Source organism: Labrus bergylta, chromosome 17, assembly GCF_963930695.1.
Source record: "Labrus bergylta chromosome 17, fLabBer1.1, whole genome shotgun sequence".
Taxonomy (NCBI): Eukaryota; Metazoa; Chordata; class Actinopteri; order Labriformes; family Labridae; genus Labrus; species Labrus bergylta.
The window spans coordinates 24912081-24932195 of NC_089211.1; the positions used below are offsets into that span (position 1 = coordinate 24912081).

Below are 20115 nucleotides of genomic sequence, written 5' to 3' on the forward strand. Positions count from 1 at the left end.
AAACCTTTAGCGTTCAGTTTTCAATCTATTTTGAATCAGGTGTTGAAGCCGCTGGATGTGAAGACAAAGTTCTACAATGCCGAGGTAAGTGAGCCGCTCTCAAACACCCTCGAAACACCAGCTGCATAACTGTCAACATACAGAGTGAGTCTGTGCACTCGTGTGTCACTCCACATCATTCTGCAAATAGAAGAACTGTATTGTATGACAGGCAAGCTCTCACTGTAGAATACGTAACATGCTCCATGTCATATTTCATTTCATAGGAACATTTGAAGATGCTAATAGGCGCAGTTAGTAAAAGACATGTCTCAAGGAAAATTCTTGCACCTCCAGAAATGTCCATTTAAAGGAGAGTTCAGGTGTTATTTTTTTTAAACCCCGGCCTGTTTTTTTCAAAGGAGTCATGCTGACTTTTAAGAGTTTGTTATTGCTCTTCCTGATTGTTAAAAAAAGGCCTCATATCCACACGGAAAGGTTCACCTCTGAAGCTTTTCTTTCTTGCAACATTTAGAAAAAGAGTTTGAAAAAGTAATCTGAGCCTGTAGGTTGCAAAAACAAGGAATTTGAAGGATATACTTTACCCTGAAAGATTACATCACAGAAATTACAGCCACTATTAGGGTTGAAGAAAGCTCCTGGAGCAAAGACCACACAGAGTTTTCTGAGCACCTGTAGGTCTTTTAGAGTCCAGACTAAATCAAGTAGGTCAGGGTTTAAAAAAACAGGAAAACATCCTGCAGAGTTTAAAAAACAAAACTGGAGATCAAGTGTTTTCCTCATTGAGACAACAAGCTTTTCTCTCGGTAGTTTTTTTTTTTACATTATGTCTGTTTGTGCAAATATTCATTGTCATCGTGTTTGGCATGTAACTTCATTTGTGTTTTATTCTGTCTGTATTTTTTTATTTTCTCCATTAGAGTGACCTCAGTTCTGTGGTAATTGTCCTTTTGTTCTCATCGCTGAACATTAGCTTCTCATAATCCTTTTTTTTTTGGTGCAGCAGATTCTTTTTTTTTTGTCTTTCTGGGGCCAACAGAAAGGTGCAAAAGTAGAAGAATGGAAAGTGATGTATAGTTTGAACACCTCGATAGTTATGAATTAATAAGTGACTTGTTTATATTTAGTTTAACGTATTAGCCCTTTACATTGACTTTCCATTTTCTGTTCTTTTTGCGCCTTTCTTTGGACGCTCATGCTTTTCTTGCAAACTCATCCTACACAGGGCTTTGACTTTTGGAAATTTAAGTTTGCGGTGTCAAATTTCGGTGGGTTGGGAATGAACTGATTTATTATGAGGGGGAAATGAGGAGTTCACAACCTGATTGTTCAGATTTTTCTATTTGTGGAGATGAAAACGATTATGTAACACTGCAGGCGTGAAGCTTGGTGCTCCAGAGAATTTAACTTTCACCGTCTGAATGATCGTATGGCTTTGTCAACTTTAACTGTCTGATGAAAAAGGCAGATTCATCTTAAACTGCGGCCTTGTTTTTACAGACTTTGAGGGTTAAGGCTGGCTACACACTAGACTATTTTCAAATCTTAACCGATTTTAGAAACATTGGAGACCACAGACACAAGGACCGTTTCCACTGATTGTTGACATTATAATCCTCTGAACGCACACACTAGACCAGTGGTACTCAACTGGTCTAGCCTCAGGACCCACCACCAACTCCTTAATGATACATTTGGGACCCAAATGTGGAGGTTTTGACCACGACGGTACAAAAAATCCAGAATAAAACAAGCATGTTTTAAAAAGCTCTCCATAAACTTTTGACCCACTTAAAACGGCTCCTCGACCCACTTTTTGGTCCCAACCCACCCGTTGAGTACCACTGCAGTGGACGATTCAGCCAGACCGTGAAACCACACACCTGCCGTCTGTAGTCACAATTTCACGGACTCGATATCTCCCAGAAACTCACTTGCTCAAACGTGACTTCAGAAGAAAAACAAACATGGAGGACGATCGACGTTGTCAGCTGCAGGAGACTTTACAAAGACAATTGTGTTGTTGCCATGACAACACCAGCTGCTCTTTCTTTTTCAAAACTCCACTTGGCTTGGGGCTCGGTTGTGTGCATGTCCCTCCGCTGCCATGTTTGTGAGCAACATCCGGTCTGCTCTCTCTCATTGGCTATTGCTGGTGTTCCATCAGTGGCGTAAATATCGAACATCTTTTGTGTTTAGGATTCAAGCTCGGGGAGGCTTCAACTCAATCTGGTGTCAGTTAAATAATCGTACTGTCACCAGGTTTAATTGGACAAATAATCAGCATGCCTCGAATCAGGACCAACCCACAAATTCCTGATCGTTGGGGTTGAGGTGGGGGGCAAATCCGGCCCAAAATTCCAGCCTTAAAATTGTCTGGTGTGTAGCCGGCCTAACTGACTTAAAGGTACAAACATTTTGGAGCTGCTCCAGTTGATTCGTTGAGCCAGCAGCAACCAAAACATGAACTTAAATAACTTCAGTCCAATCACTGCGGACCGGGCTGGGCTTGAATTAGACGTCCCCATTAAGGAGTTACTGTCTGTGATTATGAGACGTTATTCTCTTATTCCAATCATTCTACCAGCGGGTGTTAAAGGGTTAATGAAACAGATCTTTATGATGATGATGAGGGGGGGGGGGGTTCAGGTCATGTTTGGAATGGCTTTGCATGGACCCGAGATGCTGAGCTTTCTGATTTCACATTAACATGGATGATTCAAACTCTCAGATTGGTTCCTGGTCCGTTCTGACTCTGATGAATGGCGGGCATGAACTAATCTCTGCTTCTCTCTCGTTGTGTCTTACTGTGTGGTAGAGGTTGCACTAAAAGTTGCTTTTCCAGAGTATCAACTAGTTGCCAACAAACAAAACCAATTATCCAACAGAAGCTATCAAGTCATGGCGTGCAATACCAATTTAAAATATCAGTTATGTTCCTAATAACCAAGTCAGAAAGTCAAATCCAAATATCTGTAAATAGTGTTGTAGGCAAAACCACACTATCTGAGACCAAGCCATACACGAGACCAGAGTGCTCCGAGACCGAGACAACACCAAGACATTTAGGGATCGAGTCAGAGTCAAGACCAAGACCAAGGCAGGGCAAGACCGAGACAAGACCAAGACCAAGGCAGGGTGAGATCAAGACAAGACCAAGACCAAGGCAGGGCGAGATCAAGACAAGACCAAGACCAAGGTAGGGTGAGACCAAGACCAAGTGAGGGCGAGACTAAGTCAAGACCAAGACCAAGGGAGGGCGAGATCAAGACAAGAACAAGACCAAGGCAGGGCAAGATCAAGACAAGACCAAGACCAAGACCAAGGCAGGGTGAGACTGAGACAAGACAAGACAAGACAAGACAAGACCAAGACCAAGGCAGAGGGAGGCCCAGACAAGACCAAGACCAAGGCAGGGTGAGATCAAGACAAGACCAAGACCAAGGCAGGGTGAGACCAAGACCAAGGGAGGGCGAGACTAAGTCAAGACCAAGACCAAGGCAGGGCGAGACCGAGTCAAGACCAAGACCAAGGCAGGACGAGACCGAGTCAAGACCAAGACCAAGGCAGGACGAGACCAAGACAAGACCAAGACCAAGACCAAGGCAGGGCGAGACCAAGACAAGTCCAAGGCAGGCCGATTCCGAGACAATACCAAGGCCAAGACAGGACCAGACAGAGACAAGACCAAGACCAAGAGACAAGACTGAGTCAAAATGCTTTCAATTCCGAGACCCAGACCGTCATAAAATGGACTCGAGACCGGTCTTCAGACAAAGACCGGTTTCCTGTACCACAACCCTAGCTGTAAATCGATGATAAGCATTGTTTAAATTATAAATAGTCTTCTTTTTTAATGTAACTTTTTAAAATAAACTATCTAAATATACTATCTTAAACGAGGTAGATATCAGACGAACTTGTTTCTCCTACAGGAGCATTAAACCATCGCTTCACACTCGATGTAGCTCGTGGTCGGTCTACCTGTGATGGTTATGACATCATGGCTAATAATCAAATCCACTATGGAGAAAATTAACAGGATTTTACTTCCAGGATTGGTCTGTTTAGCTCAAAAGGCATAATCTTAAAGTAAAACCACCTCGCTAAGGAGCAGCCGTCTAAAGTAAAGACTTTCATCAGATATATCTACATCGCTCTCTACCTCAACCAACAGATAAAATCCATCACTAGTTGATATATTATTATTATATGAACACCTGGATGACTTGAATGAACTTGTTAAAAAAATTGTCTTTGTGCAACTTCTACTGCACACTCTGCTGGTCAGCACTTCTACTAACTGTGTGGTCTAAGGTTCACTGAGCAAACGTCCTCCAGTCCAGTAAGTTTAATGTCCGTCCTCTCAGTCTGGTTAATAAATGTCACCACATAACTACAGTCACATCACCTGAAGCGTAGCTTAAAGGACAGGCTTGCATTTCTTCAAGTCGGCCTCACATAATCACTAACATGCCCTCATGTACATTAACAGTAGCCCCATTATAGGGGCCTTTAAAGACCACCTGATGGGGACAAAACACCTAACGCTCTTTATGGCAGGAAGGCATTCACTACGTTAAAGGTCACATATCCTCCTCCTCTTCTTCAGTGTAAATAAGTCTCAGAGCTCCTCAAAACATGTGTGTGAAGTTTCTAGTTCTAAATCCACTCTGATCCTGTATTTGATCATGTCTATAAACCCCTCTATTTCAGCCCTGCTCAGAACAGGCTGTTTCTGTGTCTGTACCTTTAAATATGTAAATGAGCTGTGTCTGACCACGCCCCCTCTCTGGAAGGGCTTGGGTGTACTCAGGTGTTCTCGCTCCACCTAGCTGTGGGAGTGTCACCCACCTGGGGGAGGGGCTACTGCCCTTTGTGATGTCATGAAGGGAAAATCTGCAAACGGCCTGTTTGAGCACACATTTTTTGAAAATTAGAGCAGGAAAACACGGGGAGGATGGACTTTTCTCATCATTGGGGGGTTTGTAGACAGACTAGGAACACATATTAGTGTTAGACAGAATATGTGGAAACTAACTGGGTTCCTCTAAAGGTTCCTGCTTTTAAGTTCCTGCAGTGGAAACTGTTGAGACTTGAACTTCTGCAGTTGAGGAGTTTGTTCCCCCATTTTTACACTGATATACATTAACATGAGGTATTTCTTCATAACAAATAAACACGGGGTGCAATGTACATGTGGGCATGAGATTAAGGAAACCTGGGTTTACATGTGAGCCTGTTCTTTAAGGGAGTAGGATTGTTGCACTCAACCTAACTCCTCTAAATATCTAATAATAAAACATCTGATCTGTTGCTCAGTTCGCCTTGGAGTCTTTGCTCATGTGCTTCACCGTGAGACACCGAACGTTAGTTTGACTTTTTGTTTTCTGACTCCAGACGGACGAAGTGTTCTTGGAGGCTCAGATCCAGAACATCACGACCTCCCCGATGTTCATGGAGAAGGTTTCTCTGGAGCCGTCCCTGATGTACAACGTTACAGAGCTCAACACCGTCGCGTGTGGAGAACAAGGGTAAACGAGCACTTCAGCTGATGTTTTCATTCCTTTTCTTGTTGATGTTATTTCAAAAACAAAAGACTGACCGTTTCATTGTCAGAGAGTCCACGTTTGGGAAGATGTCCTACCTGCAGCCCATGGACACGAGGCAGTACCTGTACTGCCTGAAGCCGAAGCCAGAGTATGCAGAGAAAGCCGGCGTCATCAAGGGGGTGACGGTGATCGGAAAGCTGGACATCGTATGGAAGACCAACCTCGGGGAGCGAGGGCGGCTGCAGACCAGTCAGCTGCAACGAATGGTATGAAGATGCTGTTTTTTTAAACATAGATATGAAAGATCTGTATGAAACATGGATGTAGTGTCTGTTGACGTCCCCTAATGTATTAAATTCTACAAACATGGAATGAAGCGGTTATCATATTCTCATCTAACATTTGATCAATCTAGAAACAGGCCAAGAGGCAGAGTGAAGATACACCAATGTGCAAGTACTTGTACTCAATCAGTCGATTTGACTTCAGAATATGAAGGATCACACAGACGCGTTGCTAGAAGAGCATCACCAGCAAAACCATTGTGTTCCTTTTAGGTGCAGCGCTTGCCGGGCACTCTTCACGCTCCCTTCACGCTCTCTTGCAGTTTTTGTGCTTCCAAAAAGTTTAAAACATTTTCAACTTTTAAGCTGAAGACGAGGAGTGACAGCGCTCGTCTATGTACCTTTTGGCCAAAGCCGCCAATCAAATCAAGTAGGAGGCTTTACCTTCACTTTTTATGACATTTTCCCTCCTCCTCGTTCAGGAACAAAGCAACGTTGTGAGCTCTATTTCATTTGGTCGCCCTGTATGCGCACGCAGCCACAGGCGTTCCCACCTGTTTTTCCCCATATGTGCTCAGGGGTTTTTGGCGCGGCTGCATCTTGTGCAACGCGTCTCTGTGTGAGCTGGCCCTAAGGAATCCAAAAGTTTGTAACAAATATCTGTGCACCATGATGAACAAAGTCCAGCATATGAAGACTCTGAGCTGGAAAAGGTGGAGTGTATGAGTTTCTTATTAACATAGACGGAGAAACAGAACTTTATTCTGTTGTAAAATCCGATTAAGACCTTCAGCTTTTAAGCCCTCCCTGAAAGATAAGATAATGGCCATCATTGCGTTCATTCAACAGCCTGTTTGGGTTGGACGGAGGGCGGGATCGGGCGGGTGGGAAAAACCAGAATGTAAGGAGAAGAAGAGGTGGTTTTCTATTATTTATTGAACGGCTCTGGGACTAAAAGTTGCTGTGAGGTGGAAACGCAGCTTTGTGGTTAATCTGGGTCCTGTGGTTGAATGTCCTGCAGGCTCCGGGGTACGGAGACATCAGGCTGTCGCTGGAGATGATCCCTGACACTGTTAACCTTGAGCAGCCGTTTGAAATCATCTGTAAAATCACCAACTGCAGGTCGGTTTAGAAATCCTGCTTTTAAATAATTAACATACGATTGATTTTTTTAAATTACCGGTAAACTAACCTTTTTTTTTTTTTATCTTTGTTCTGCAGTGAGAGGACGATGGACCTGGTGCTGGAGATGTGTAACACCAGGTCGATACACTGGTGTGGTGTTTCAGGGCGACAGCTGGGGAAAGTGAGCCCTGCAGCCTTCCTCTCGCTGCCCCTCACTCTCCTCTCGTCTGTGCAGGGTCTGCAGGTACGAGCCCGGACCCTCTAAGAGAACCCTTCCTTTTGTGTAACTGAGCGTTTCTCTCTCATTTATCTCCTCTTCCTTTCTCTCTCCTCTCAGAGTATCTCTGGACTCAGACTCACAGACACGTTCTTGAAGAGGACGTACGAGTACGACGACATCGCACAAGTGTGTGTGGTCTGCCCGTTCACCAGCAACGAGTGCTAGACCTTTTATCCACCTTAATATTTTAAACATGAAACGGACCAACAGTGAGATTCTGCACAAGACGCCGACGCTTCACTCCCTTTTTGCAGCCTGCGCGGGAATAAACTGTATTTTAAAAATGAACTGTGAATAATATAAATCACTTTGTTTTGAAGAGAAATTATGTAAATGTGCATAAATGTTAATAAACTGTTTTCTTTGATTTCCTTTTTTTAAAAAATATAATTAAGAGTAATTAAGTACTCAACTCTACGTTGATGTGATGTTGCCGTCTGAAGATCCTTTGTGACTTTTTCCATAAATTAGTAGTCCCAGAGGTAACATGATGTCCAAAAGTACTGAAATAGGAGACACGTCCTCTGAAGTTAGGCTGCTGAACTTCTCAATTATCATCCTTTCCCCTCCCCCGATTATCATCCTGATCCTCCTCAATTGTCATCTTTCTGTCCCCCCCCTCAATTATCGTCATCACATCACCACTAGCTCCAGGTGAATTCTCCTGATTATATCCTGCTGTGTTCTCACATCAGCTCACTCTGACTTTCTGCAGAATAAATACGAGGAGGCTGGAGGAGAAACTCCGGGTGAAGTCAAAGTGAGTGAAAAATGTTGTTTGAGTTCACACATGCAGCTCCTCCTGGGAATGTTAGGAGCTTTCTGTGTAAAAAAAAAAAAAATTACCCAAACTCCACGGTGCTTTTTTCAGTAAAATCCAAATTTCTTGGATCAAATGATTCTAAATCTGTCTCTAATATTTTATTTAGGTAAATTTTTTGGGCCTTTTTGCCTTAATTGTTTAGGACAGCTGAAGAGAGACAGGAAACGTGAGGAGGAGAGAGTGGGGGGATGACATGCAGCAAAGGTCAGAGGTCGGATTCAAACCCACAGCTGCTGCTGTGTCGACTATTACAGCGCCTCTGTACATGCGCTGGACGACACACTGTAACCACTAGGCCATCTGACAACCCCCAAATATCAAAAGGGAATAAAAAGGTGTTTTTTCTGCTTCAACAACAACGACTTCTCCTCTGATAATAAAAATGTAATCATAAGTTCTCATCAGCTCGGCTGCGACGTCACATAGATCTTAAAGTCATGTATTTATTTCACACCATGATGTCACAAATGAAAAAAACACAAGAATACATGTCATTAGTTCTTAATTTCAAGATGTTTATTCACATGTTTTTAGACCAAACATTGTGCCGCGTTAGCATACCTATTAAGTTTCATAAAGCGTCTGATCTCAAATACCAGATTTAAGAGCATGCAAAAGAAACAATCTGAACACTTTGTTACCGCTTACTGAACAATAAATATTCTTAAAGGGGGGGACATTTATTCCTTTTTTTTTTTTTACTAAAGTGCAATAACAACATGATGCAGGCTGCAAAACACTGCTAAACAATTCCACTGTTGTTGTCTCTAGTCAAACGGTCGTCGTGGTCGTAAAAAGCTGTGAAGTGAGTCCTACTTGTGTTATGATCTTTTTTTTTTTTTTGTCCCTCAGACGAGACGAGTGAGTTAAGAGCTACAAAAGTAACAGATGCCGTATAAACGAGGTCGACCTGATGTTTGATGGAAAAGCGGAAATGTTCCCTGCAATGCTGTAAAAGTACATTCCTCCCCAAATCACCATGACGACGCAGACGGGTCCTCCTAACATGAAGCCACTTTTTAAACGCTGAGCACACAAAAAAAAACACGGATGGGAAAGCGTCTCGCGGTCAGTTGGATTCTCGACTTCTTGGCTCTTGATATTGAACGTGTGTTTTTAAAAACGTGGTTCTGCTCTAGATGTGTGGGGATGCTTCATGTCGTGGGTCCGGTTCTCCAGGCCCCTCGCCGCCCTCGCCGCCAAGTCGCTGTAAAGTGCCTTCAAACCCCATCCTTTGTCTCTTCAGTCCAGCTATGCCGGTGGATTCAGAAATGGGTGTGTTGGAGATTGTAATCGCGCCGTATTGGTTTGCCCTTTCTTTGAAAAAAAAAAAAAGTGAGACTGAAAATGAAAACAGTCTCTGTTAGTGACACCAACATGTTGCAGTTTGAATGAACGATTGGGCTTTGAGTATAAAAATGACCTGTGTGGATCATGAGTGCTCCTCGGCGCTGCCGCTGAACGAGCGGCTCCGGATGTGGTTCCTCAGCTGCTCGATCAGCTCGGGGTTCTGCTGCTGGATCTGCTGGGCGAACTGTTGTCCCCTGAAAGAGACGTTTACCTGCTCCATTACTTTCTACCCAGACAGAAGCCAAAGAAAAAACAGTTTTTAATAAAGAGGAAAAATATGAAGTATTCCCCCGACATGTAGAGAAGAGACTAAATCAGAAAGGACAAAAAGATTGTTTCTGCACTTGTCTGTCTGGGTGTTAAAATGTTCCTTCATGTTGGATGGAAATTGCACAAACAGTCCCTGCCTGTTTCCACCTACACCTTATTGAAGCAGGAACATCCTTGTGCCACAGTGGGTGACGGAAAAACAGTAGTTCTACTTTGCAACATGGCAGCGTTAAAACATATTATTTCCTTTATTGCTTTTACTTAAAGTCTTTATCTGTGATTTTTCACACTTAAATGTAGAAATCAAGTCTATCCTCTGAAAATAACTCTGAGTCATGACTGTCTACAATGGGTGTAACACCCGAGTCCCACTGTCTGTGATGTTTTCAGAGTTTTCAGAGTCCTATCTTCACTTTGTTTACATCGTCGGGACGGCCGGCTGACTCCTCCCCTCGTGTATAAAAGTTGTTTAATTGAGGGACTAGAGAAAAGAAGAATAACATACTGTACTCACTGCTTAACTGTGTTTCTAGATCACGCTCATTTCAGGTAAATTTACATGCAGTGTGAAGATACCAACATAATAAAGATCACTAGCATTAGCATGCTAACATAACAATGCAGCGCAAGTTGTTTTGGTTTCATGCTGGAGCTCAAGGGCGACATCTGCTGGATCAAAAAAATCGCATATAAAGCCTTTAAACATGAAGACTGACCTTGTGTGTACAGTATATACAAAGCTAGCTAGCAAGTTAGCAACCTTAGCATCAAAGATCCCATCTTCTCCTCATGTTCACCTTTCATGTCGTCAGACTGTGAAACCTTTAGAGCAGCTTCAAGTCTGCAGCTCAAAAAAAACTACTTATCTATCTGATACTGGCGTCAGTAAATACCCATAATATTAGTCTCTGTCTGAAACGGTCCCCCTCCCCATGTGCCCACTCTCTTCTGATTGGCCAGCTCTATGGAAGGCTTCAGAACGCTGCAGGGCTGCCAGTGGAGGGCTGCTCTCCAGTGTTTGGAGAAGAGAGTCTATGTAAGAGGTTTCACCGGCTTACGTTGAGGCTTGAAGCCGTCTCTTGGTTTCATATCGGGGAACTATCATGTGATTAGCAGAACGAGCTGTTTAGCGCCCCCTGCTGACTCATCCTGGGATTACACCAACATATGTTTACCTCATGATCTGAAACTTGAGTTTTAAAAAGGGTATCAGAAGAAAAGGTAATTTTTAAGAATAGGAATAATAGTGGGAAATTACGGACCTGATTTGTAATTGGTGGCTGCTGTGTTTGTTTGATCTTGGTGGTTTGCATGGTCTGAATCAAAGGATTGGTAGTTTAGGATCACAAAACTAATTCTGTTAGCCTCTCAATGGCAATTCCCATTACGTGTTAGCATCAAGCTAATGCCCGAGGACGTTCATAACGGTCCCATCTGTGAGGAAATGCACCAGCTGCTACTGATTCAGAGCATGAATAAATCACCTTGAACTTTGAAGTGAACTTACGCTTCAATCAGGCTGGAGATGTCCGACAGTCCTCCCACTCCTGCCGCCGGACCCCCGACTGCGTTTGACATCATCCCCGACATGCTGACACGGCACAGTGACACACGGCGACAGTGAGGCGAGGCACGTTTAAAAAAAACAGACAAAAACCTTAAAATACAAAGAGCTCACACTGACACTCACAGCTGCTGTACTTGTTGGTTCTGCATCACACTCGCAGCCTGTAAACGAAAAAACAAAATGATGATTTATTCCCACCTACATGGGACAGCACACACACACACACACACACACACACACACACACACACACACACACACACACAATGAAAGTCAGGCATGCTTGTAGGAGCGCTCTCGGCCTGGCAGACGTTCCCATGTGTCATCATTTAACAAGTCCGAGAGGAGCCCCACCCCCCCCCCCCCCCCCTCTCTCCCCGCTTGACGATAACGCCCGCTGATTAACGGGCCTCACTGTCACTCACCGGACTAATTAGGGAAAGTATCTGCTCTAACCTTTGCCAGAGACAAAACAAGCATAAGACACCAAATGAAGAGTCTGTGGGTCTGTGTTTGTCCTGGTCTAGATCCCTAAATGTCTTGTCTCGCCTTGCCTTGCCTTGCCTTGCCTTGCCTTGCCTTGCCTTGGTCTTGGTCTTGGTCTTGGTCTTGGTCTTGGTCTTGGTCTTGGTCTTTCCTCGGTCTCGATCCCTAAATGTCTTGGTATTGTCTCAGTCTGGCCTTGTCTTGTCTCGGTCTTGCCTTGGTCCTGGTCTTGACTCGGTCTAGATCCCTAAATGTCTTGGTCTTGTCTCGGTCTCACCCTGCCTTGCCTTGGTCTTGGTCTTGTCTCAGTCTCGATCCCTAAATGTCTTGGTCTTGTCTCAGTCTCGATCCCTAAATGTCTTGGTCTTGGTCTTGGTCTTGGTCTTGGTCTCAGTCTCGATTCCTAAATGTCTTGGTCTTGTCTCAGTCTCGCCCTGCCTTGCCTTGCCTTGGTCTTGCTCTTGGTCTTGCTCTTGGTCTTGCTCTTGGTCTTGCTCTTGCTCTTGGTCTTGCTCTTGCTCTTGGTCTTGCTCTTGGTCTTGGTCTTGCTCTTGCTCTTGCTCTTGCTCTTGGTTTTGGTCCTGGTCTTGACTTGGTCTCGATCCCTAAATGTCTTGGTCTCTATTAGTCTGGTCTTGACTACAACACCACCGACAAAACAAGCATAAGACACCTGTCTGCAGGACATAATGGAGAGTCTGTGGGGCTTAATGTGTGCAGCCGTTACCATGCTGATGAAGGCCGGGTTGTTGATTAAACTCGCCATGTCGAATCCCAGTCCAGCAGCGATCTGTGGCACACAATCACAAGAAAAAGACAAAAGTCTCCATAACCACAGCTGTGTTACATACAGAGTCCCTCTGCACCTTTAAGAAAAAGCTAAAGACCCAGCTCTTTCATGAATACCTACTAACTTAATGATGATGGTCTCCATATTATTGATGATGATGATGGTAATGACGATGGTTTTTGTTTGATAACGACGACTTATAAGATGGTTTCTATACTGATTAGAGCTCTCAAGAACTGCCCTCAATGTTGTGCTTTGCCTCTGGTCACTTCCTGTCAGCACCTGTGTGTCCAATCAGACTCAAAGCTGATCGTTTGCTCTTACTGACATTGTTCCCTTTTTTCTAGATCCTTGCTTGTGTTGTTCTTACTCTCTGATGTACGTCGCTTTGGATAAAAGCGTCTGCTAAGTGAATTGTAGAATTGTAGAATATCTGAGCTGTGACGTGTAACAAAGATAAGCTTGTTTTTTTTGTTACGCACGGGGCTGGTCGCTTCTTTTTGCTTCTGCTCGGCGATCTTCAGGTTGGACTTGTAGGTGTCGTTCTCGGGGTCTAACACCAACGCCTTCTTGAAGAAGGTAATCGCCTCTGGATACTTGCTCATGGCGGTCAGAGCCAAGCTGGAGACGAAAAAAATGAAAAAAAGAGCCAGATGTCATTTTTTGTGTTTGACCAATTCCGAAGTACGAGAGAGCAGAGGGTAGAGGGGGTTTTAAAACTCACCCCATCCTCCCGTACGCTTTGCTGTAGGACGGGTCGATCCCAATCGCTCTCTCGCAGTCGCCGGTTGCTTCTGTGTAATTCCCCAGCTTGCTGTGAGCGGCGGCTCTGCAAAGTGTCACACCGGAACATTTTTTTTTTTTGCCTTCTGATACTTTATTCTCTCGTACATGACTCAATTACTCGTCCAAATCAAACATGACATCATTGATTATTTAACAGATCTATATCATGGACTGTGTACTCAAAATGGACAACATGCCTACGTTTCTTTCTGTTGTACAAAAGTGAAGCCAAGATACCCCCCCCCCCCAACAATGGACGCCGACACATTGCCCCTTGTGACGACATTTGCAGCCATGACATTAGACGGTACACCCATTCCACTTCACGAAGCAAAACATTTAACTTGCCAATCAAACGTCAGTGATCCTCCATGTCGGTACAGTCCACAACAGAACGGATTCATGTGTCGCTAGAAGCAGACGCATTCATAGAAATGTTCTCGCTGTCGGACAGGGCGTTTGTTTTTTGCATCAAATGACTAATTTAAATAAAACAACTCCAAAAGAATTTGCACTGGGACGTAAATCAGCATGAAAGGAATTATTTCAACAGATTCCTGCTTTCACATACATTTAATTGAACGTGCATCTCCCATGTACAGAGGCTATAGTCCTCCGAGCGGGCGGCCCAGGTTCGAATCCGACATGTGGCTCCAATCCCGCACGACTTTCCCCTCACTCTCTCTCCCCCTGATTTCCTACCTTATCCACCGTCCTATCTCTGAAAGGCCCAAAAAGCCTAAAAATAAATCTAGAAAAAAGATGGGACGTGTATTTTTAACGTTATAGTTTGTCCCATCTGTTAGAATGGAGGAGGCGGGGTTTGTGACCTCAGTCAGTCAGTCATTCAGTCAGCAGGGGGCGCTCTATATCTTTTTGCTTCCCTTCCAGATTTGCTGTTTCTCCGTCCATCTTAATACACAGTCTACGATCTAGACCTGCACGTCTCCTGTGTGCTGCTGCTTTGTAAGAATCTAAAAAACCACACCAGAGGTACGAGGATGAAAGCAGAACACGGGTTCAACGGGTAAAGTAGCGTTGCGGTTGTAAAAACCTGTTGCAGTAGTACACGGCGTTCCTCAGGTCCAGATCGATGGCCTTCGTGTAGCACTCCACCGCACATCTGTAGTTCTCCTCCTTCATGTGATTGTTCCCTACAAGTGGAGAAAAAAAAAAGGAGTTTACTCAAAATGACTCCGTAAAGGATGTAGCAGCTAACAGCTAGCCACATTTAGCTTGACCGCCATGTTTGTTTACTCTGAAATCGCGTGGGATTACACGTTTAGCGAGTGGAGACTCTGGTTGTTTGTGAATGAATCTGTTAGTGTGTGATGTGCTGAGTTGTCTCGTTCCTCTCCACACACTATAAAAACTGATTTGTTAAATCTTGTCGTCATGTGTCGTCTCTCTCACATTTTGCTAAATTGTTTTAAGACGAGGTTAAAAACCAAAAGATGAAGTCGTGTGCTCTCACTTCAGACATTACAGACTTTAATGCTCTTCCTTTAAAACCCTCAGAGATCAATGCTGTACTTAAGCCAGGTGCCCGCAAACACAGCTATTAATAAGTCATCCTGCAGCTCCCACAGGTTTCCTCTTTAATGCAGCTCGGGGGGCTTCTCTGCTTTTTTTGGGATTGCATCATATTTATAATTAACTGTGAAATCAGAAGTTTTGCCTACAGGTATATCTCACACTGCATCACCTAGTAAGAGGAAAACTGAGCATGACAGCTGGAGTCATTACTGTAAAACTTCAATAAACAGCCCCGGCTTTTATTTACTTCACTCTATGAAATGATCCTTTATTCAGGACAGAAGTCAAAAAGAGACAAAACAAAAGTGGGACAGAGCAAAGATGAGGACTATAAAACTGTAAATGAACACTAGTAAGAATATTTAACTGTACATAAAGTTTTTTGATATTTAAGACCTGATGCACGACTGGTACACATACCTGCATCGTTGAGGTACTTTTTGTGTTTTGCTGCTTTTTCTCCTATTTTTGAATCCTCTAACTAATCAACACTAAATACATCGGGGCCTCTAGTCGAGACCTGCTTTTATTTGTCGAAGCTGCACCGGGCTAGTGAAAGGAGACCGGGCTTTAAATTAGGATGAGCTTTTATTTTGAAGGTTTAAGGTATTACTTTAAAGTCTTGGACTCGACTCAGAATCAAAAGCATTTCCACTCGGTCTCAGACAAACAAATAACTTTAATTTATTTGTAGTTTGTTTTTTATCCCCTGGTTATGTCGTCAACCTTCCTGTTGTCACGGTCTAAGTGAGGGACACGCCCCCTAAAAATGATGATTTTTCATTGGTGGTTCTGGTCTAAGTCTCACCCTGCCTTTGTCTTGGTCTTGACTCAGTCTCGATCCCTAAATGTCTTGGTCTTGGTCTTGGTCTTGGTCTTGTCTCGCCTTGCCCCTGGTCTTGGTCTTGTCTCGGTCTCGCCTTGCCCCTGGTCTTGGTCTTGGTCTTGGTCTTGGTCTTGACTCGGTCTAGATCCCTAAATGTCTTGGTCTTGGTCTTGGTCTTGGTCTTGTCTCGGTCTCGCCCTGCCCCTGGTCTTGGTCTTGGTCTTGTCTCGCCTTGCCCCTGGTCTTGGTCTTGTCTCGGTCTCGCCTTGCCCCTGGTCTTGGTCTTGGTCTTGGTCTTGGTCTTGGTCTTGGTCTTGGTCTTGGCCTTGGTCTTGTCTCGGTCTCGCCTTGCCCCTGGTCTTGGTCTTGGTCTTGGTCTTGGTCTTGGTCTTGGTCTTGGTCTTGGTCCTGGTCTTGGTCTCAGTCCCTCTTGGTCTTGGTCTTGGTCTTGGTCTTGGTCTTGGTCTTGGTCTTGTCTCGGTCTCGCCTTGCCCCTGGTCTTGGTCTTGGTCTTGGTCTTGGTCTAGGTCTTGACTCGGTCTAGATCCCTAAATGTCTTGGTCTTGTCTCGGTCTCGCCTTGCCCCTGGTCTTGGTCTTGGTCTTGGTCTTGGTCTAGGTCTTGACTCGGTCTAGATCCCTAAATGTCTTGGTCTTGGTCTTGTCTCGGTCTCGCCTTGCCCCTGGTCTTGGTCTGAGTCTTGGTCTTGGTCTCGGTCTTGCCTTGCCTTGGTCTAGGTCTTGACTTGGTCTAGATCCCTAAAGGTCTTGGTCTTGGTCTTGGTCTTGGTCTTGGTCTTGGTCTCGGTCTTGCCTTGCCTTGGTCTAGGTCTTGACTTGGTCTAGATCCCTAAATGTCTTGGTCTTGGTCTAGGTCTTGACTCGGTCTCGCCTTGCCCCTGGTCTTGGTCTTGGACTTGGTCTTGACTTGGTCTAGATCCCTAAATGTCTTGGTCTTGGTCTTGGTCTCGGTCTTGCCTTGCCTTGGACTTGGTCTTGACTTGGTCTAGATCCCTAAAGGTCTTGGTCTTGGTCTTGCCTACACCACCACCTCATGTCCTGATGAGTGACAGTGAAGTTCATAAGTCTGTTACCTCAGAGGAGCTGCTGAGGGATCAGAGTTTGAACATTACCTTCATTCTTCAGCTGCTCGGCTCGCTCGATGTCTTCTGGAGACGGAGAACTCTCTGGTAGTGTGAGGTTGTCATTCTGAGAACGAGCACAAAGAAAACAAAGAGAACCTCCAAGTCAACTGAAGGTGAATGAAACACGACCGTATGAACGAGAAAAGTTGTGACTAAAGTCGTGTAGGAGGGATTTAATCTCTCCTCACTGGATCACAGCCATCATCCAAATGTGCTGAGAGATCGTTTTACAGCATCGTCTGCGGATAATGCAACAGGCATTCATCTAGATTTAAACACCTCTTCAGTAGCACCTGATCAATATCAGAGTTTTCAGACGGTTTAAGCGTTGGTCCCCGGTGGATGGTGCAGCACCCACCTTGAGCAGCGAGTTGAGGAATATCTCCGTCAGAGGCTGTGGCACCGCAAGATGGCAGTCGCTGGAGCTGATCTTAAAGGTCGTCTCCAGACACTGTATGGCAACTGTAGCAAACAGAATCATAAAGTAGTGGATAGATTACACCTGGGAGAGTACAGTCTCAACCTGGATGAGAAATATTTACCTCAGTCTCATGTTTAATAAAAACACATTCTGCACAAATGTATCCTCATTTCTCTTGCAGGATATTGAACTGAGGACATGAAATGTTCTGGATACGACTGCATGTCTTGTGATTTTTAAAGCAGAATTTCCAAAATGTAAGCGCACATGTGAGTCGGCCTACCTTCGAGGCTCTCCTGCTCATCAGAATTCAAAGCGCCGCAGTGTGTTTGATCTCGGAGGAACTGCACAATAGAGAATGCCAGGCGCTTCTCCACCGCCATTTTTTTTACCTCGAAAACTGCCGGGGCAGAGGAAGACGGTCATCCACACACCAGTGTATACACATGCAGAGCAAATACAAATACACAACTGTTACATGACTCAAAGAGGATTTTTTTTTGTGTGATTAGTTTGCATAGTTGACGAGCATTCAAACAAACACTTAGTGGTTTATATACTTCTGATTGGCTGAAATCAAGTTACAGAGATAATGTGACGTCTGCAGAAACGTTCGATCGTCTGAGTATCGAGCTGTTTGTCGATCTTTCTGCATCACATCAGACATGAACGTGAAATGCTTCGACTTTGGCGCCTGAAGATGTCGGATCAGAGACTCACTAAAAATATATCTTAACGAGGTGAAATCTGTTTGTTTGTAAAGACTCTCTAATCCAGGTCTACACTCCCTCCCCCCCCCCCCCCCCCCCCCCCCCCCCAATTGCCTGCTATGCCCTGCCAATGAAAGGCGTCTGATCCAAACTTCACAACATCGTCCTAAGTCTCAAACTAGTCTCTACTCCTCTGTCGCCCCCTGGTGATGGAACGAACTTCCAAACTCCATTTGAGTCCCTTTTGCACCTTTAAGGAAAAGCTAAAGACCCAGCTCTTTCAAGAATACCCTCACACTTAATTTTAGAATGGATGACGATAATGATGACGATATTTAGGATGGTTTTGATGCTGATTAGAACTCTCAAGAACAGCTGTTTTTATTTGTTTTTTTTTCTCATTTAATCCTTTTCTACTTCTTTTTTTAAATTTCTTTAACAGTATGCTTAACCTGACTCTATATGCTTGTAAAAAGGAAACACAAAGCTCGCTCTGGATGCTGCCTCTGTTATATGCATTTTGAATCTGCATACTGTGTATATATATTTCTATGTATTGTTTCCTTTTCACCACTGGGTGTTAAAAATATGAAAAAATGTTGCAAATATGTGTAAGTACAATGATCGGAAACATTAATGTATTGCAGTAAAAGTATATAAAAAAAAATAACAGCTGTCCATGTTGTGCTCAGGAGCATACCATTTAGTATTTATTTATATTTATAGCATCCAATTAATCCAGCCATATATAACCAATAATTCACTTTTTTTGTCTACATCTGTAAATGTTGTAATTACTGTACATAGCACAGATTCTTGCACTTTCTGCTTATTGCACTTCTGGTGAGATGCCAAACCTCATTTCATTACTCTATACTTGTGTATGTGTAATGACAATAAAGCTGAATCTCATCTCATCTCATTTAGCTTGAGAGAGCATCAAGTTTAGCACCGCTCCAGAGGACGACAGAGTGTGTTTGTTGTTTGAGTTCGTTGAAATTGAGAATGAGATTTGTTTACTGTTTTATTGTCCCATCGATGAAGAATTAAGTTGTGTACTTTTTTAGTAAAAAAAAAAAAAAAAAAAAAGGTTCTTCTGGTTGGATGATTGAACTGAGCAGCTATTTGTTTTTGTTTTTGTTTTTGTTGTGGATGCCTCCTTACAGATGAATCCTTGTTATCATCCATTCCAACAGCATGTTACTGTTCAGGATGCTGGTGGTGCATTTGGTTGCTGTTTCCAAGACAACTCAAAGGAGGATGAAATGAAAGCATACGTTATTCCTCCTCATTACAAAAACACATTGCTCTGTTTACAGCCCTTTGCAGTTGCAGTTTTCAGCTCCTCATTCAGGCTGTAAGTGCAGCAGCAGGGTGCACAGAAGGCCGCCGTATTCACTGTCATGTAAAATCATGCACAGGTACAAAACACTGCCTCATATTTCCGTCATCACGTGTCGGAGTCTGGCGTTGTTATGTTCCTGATGGTCTGCACACAGCCACTCCTCCTCCTCCTCCTCCCCGTGTGTGTGTGTGTGTGTGTGTGTGTGTTGACACTGACACATGCAGTGATGCAGAAGCTGTGATGTAATACCATAACGGTGCATGAGAGGTGTTTTTATTCTCTACGACGACATTACATTGTTTTGGGGCACAATGCATTCAGGAAGTAGGTTACAGTAAATGACGCTGACAGTGGATGCCATTCCTAAAAAGCGATGTTATTGCTAAAACCCGTCCCGTGCCCCGACAACATGGAGGAGGAGCTGGAGGACAGGTCAATCTGAGATCAACCCTGAAGATCATTTACAAATAAGACAGTTTCAAATGGTGCTATTCGGTGTGTCCCCCATCCTTCCCCGCCCACCTTACCTGAGCTCTTCTCCAGCTGTCTGCTGCCTGCTACCGCGTCATGAGGATTTCTGTCCGATTGATACCAGCGAATTCTCATCACTCTGCGCATGCGCCGGAGATGTGTCGCGGGAGAACGAGTCGGCTCAAAGAGCCACCCCCTGATGTTAATAGAAAGAAGAGGTTGGTTTTTTATTTTTTTGAAGACGAAGTCAGCTTCTGTATTTGAACGAGAAACTGCACTGATCCACCTGGACTTCAAATCTTTGTTTTACTCTTAAGGTTTTTGAGGAAAGTGTATTGCTTGTGGGTATT

General features: G+C 44.0%; 2 protein-coding genes across 5 annotated transcripts in view; one reads left to right on the forward strand and one right to left on the reverse strand.

Annotated features, from left to right (window-relative positions):
• trappc13 (trafficking protein particle complex subunit 13) overlaps positions 1-7608 on the forward strand; it is a 68115-nt gene extending 60507 nt beyond the window's left edge. For 2 of the 3 annotated variants that reach the window (XM_065965750.1, XM_020653846.3), the window contains 7 exons: positions 40-84; positions 921-938; positions 5401-5534; positions 5620-5818; positions 6858-6958; positions 7058-7205; positions 7299-7608. In XM_065965750.1, coding sequence (XP_065821822.1) covers positions 40-84; positions 921-938; positions 5401-5534; positions 5620-5818; positions 6858-6958; positions 7058-7205; positions 7299-7406 — 753 coding nt within the window. In that variant the 3' untranslated portion in view covers positions 7407-7608. The remainder of the gene's footprint in view (positions 1-39; positions 85-920; positions 939-5400; positions 5535-5619; positions 5819-6857; positions 6959-7057; positions 7206-7298) is intronic. The other variant, XM_065965751.1, reaches the window with a different exon arrangement.
• A 950-nt stretch (positions 7609-8558) lies between these two features.
• Positions 8559-19936, reverse strand: sgtb (small glutamine rich tetratricopeptide repeat co-chaperone beta). 2 transcript variants are annotated; one of them, XM_020653850.2, is made up of 12 exons: positions 19822-19936; positions 17523-17639; positions 17177-17280; positions 16807-16882; positions 14367-14466; positions 13251-13355; positions 13009-13147; positions 12464-12526; positions 11375-11412; positions 11192-11275; positions 9488-9608; positions 8559-9381 (listed from the first exon to the last, which is right to left on the reverse strand). In XM_020653850.2, exons 1-11 carry the CDS (start codon positions 19910-19912, stop codon positions 9497-9499), a joined length of 1029 nt encoding a protein of 342 aa, XP_020509506.1. In that variant the 5' UTR covers positions 19913-19936; the 3' UTR covers positions 8559-9381; positions 9488-9496. The 2 variants fall into 2 exon arrangements, with proteins under 2 accessions (XP_020509506.1, XP_020509505.1); XM_020653849.2 differs by having other exon boundaries at positions 8559-9405.
• Between the last annotated feature and the right edge of the window lie 179 nt (positions 19937-20115).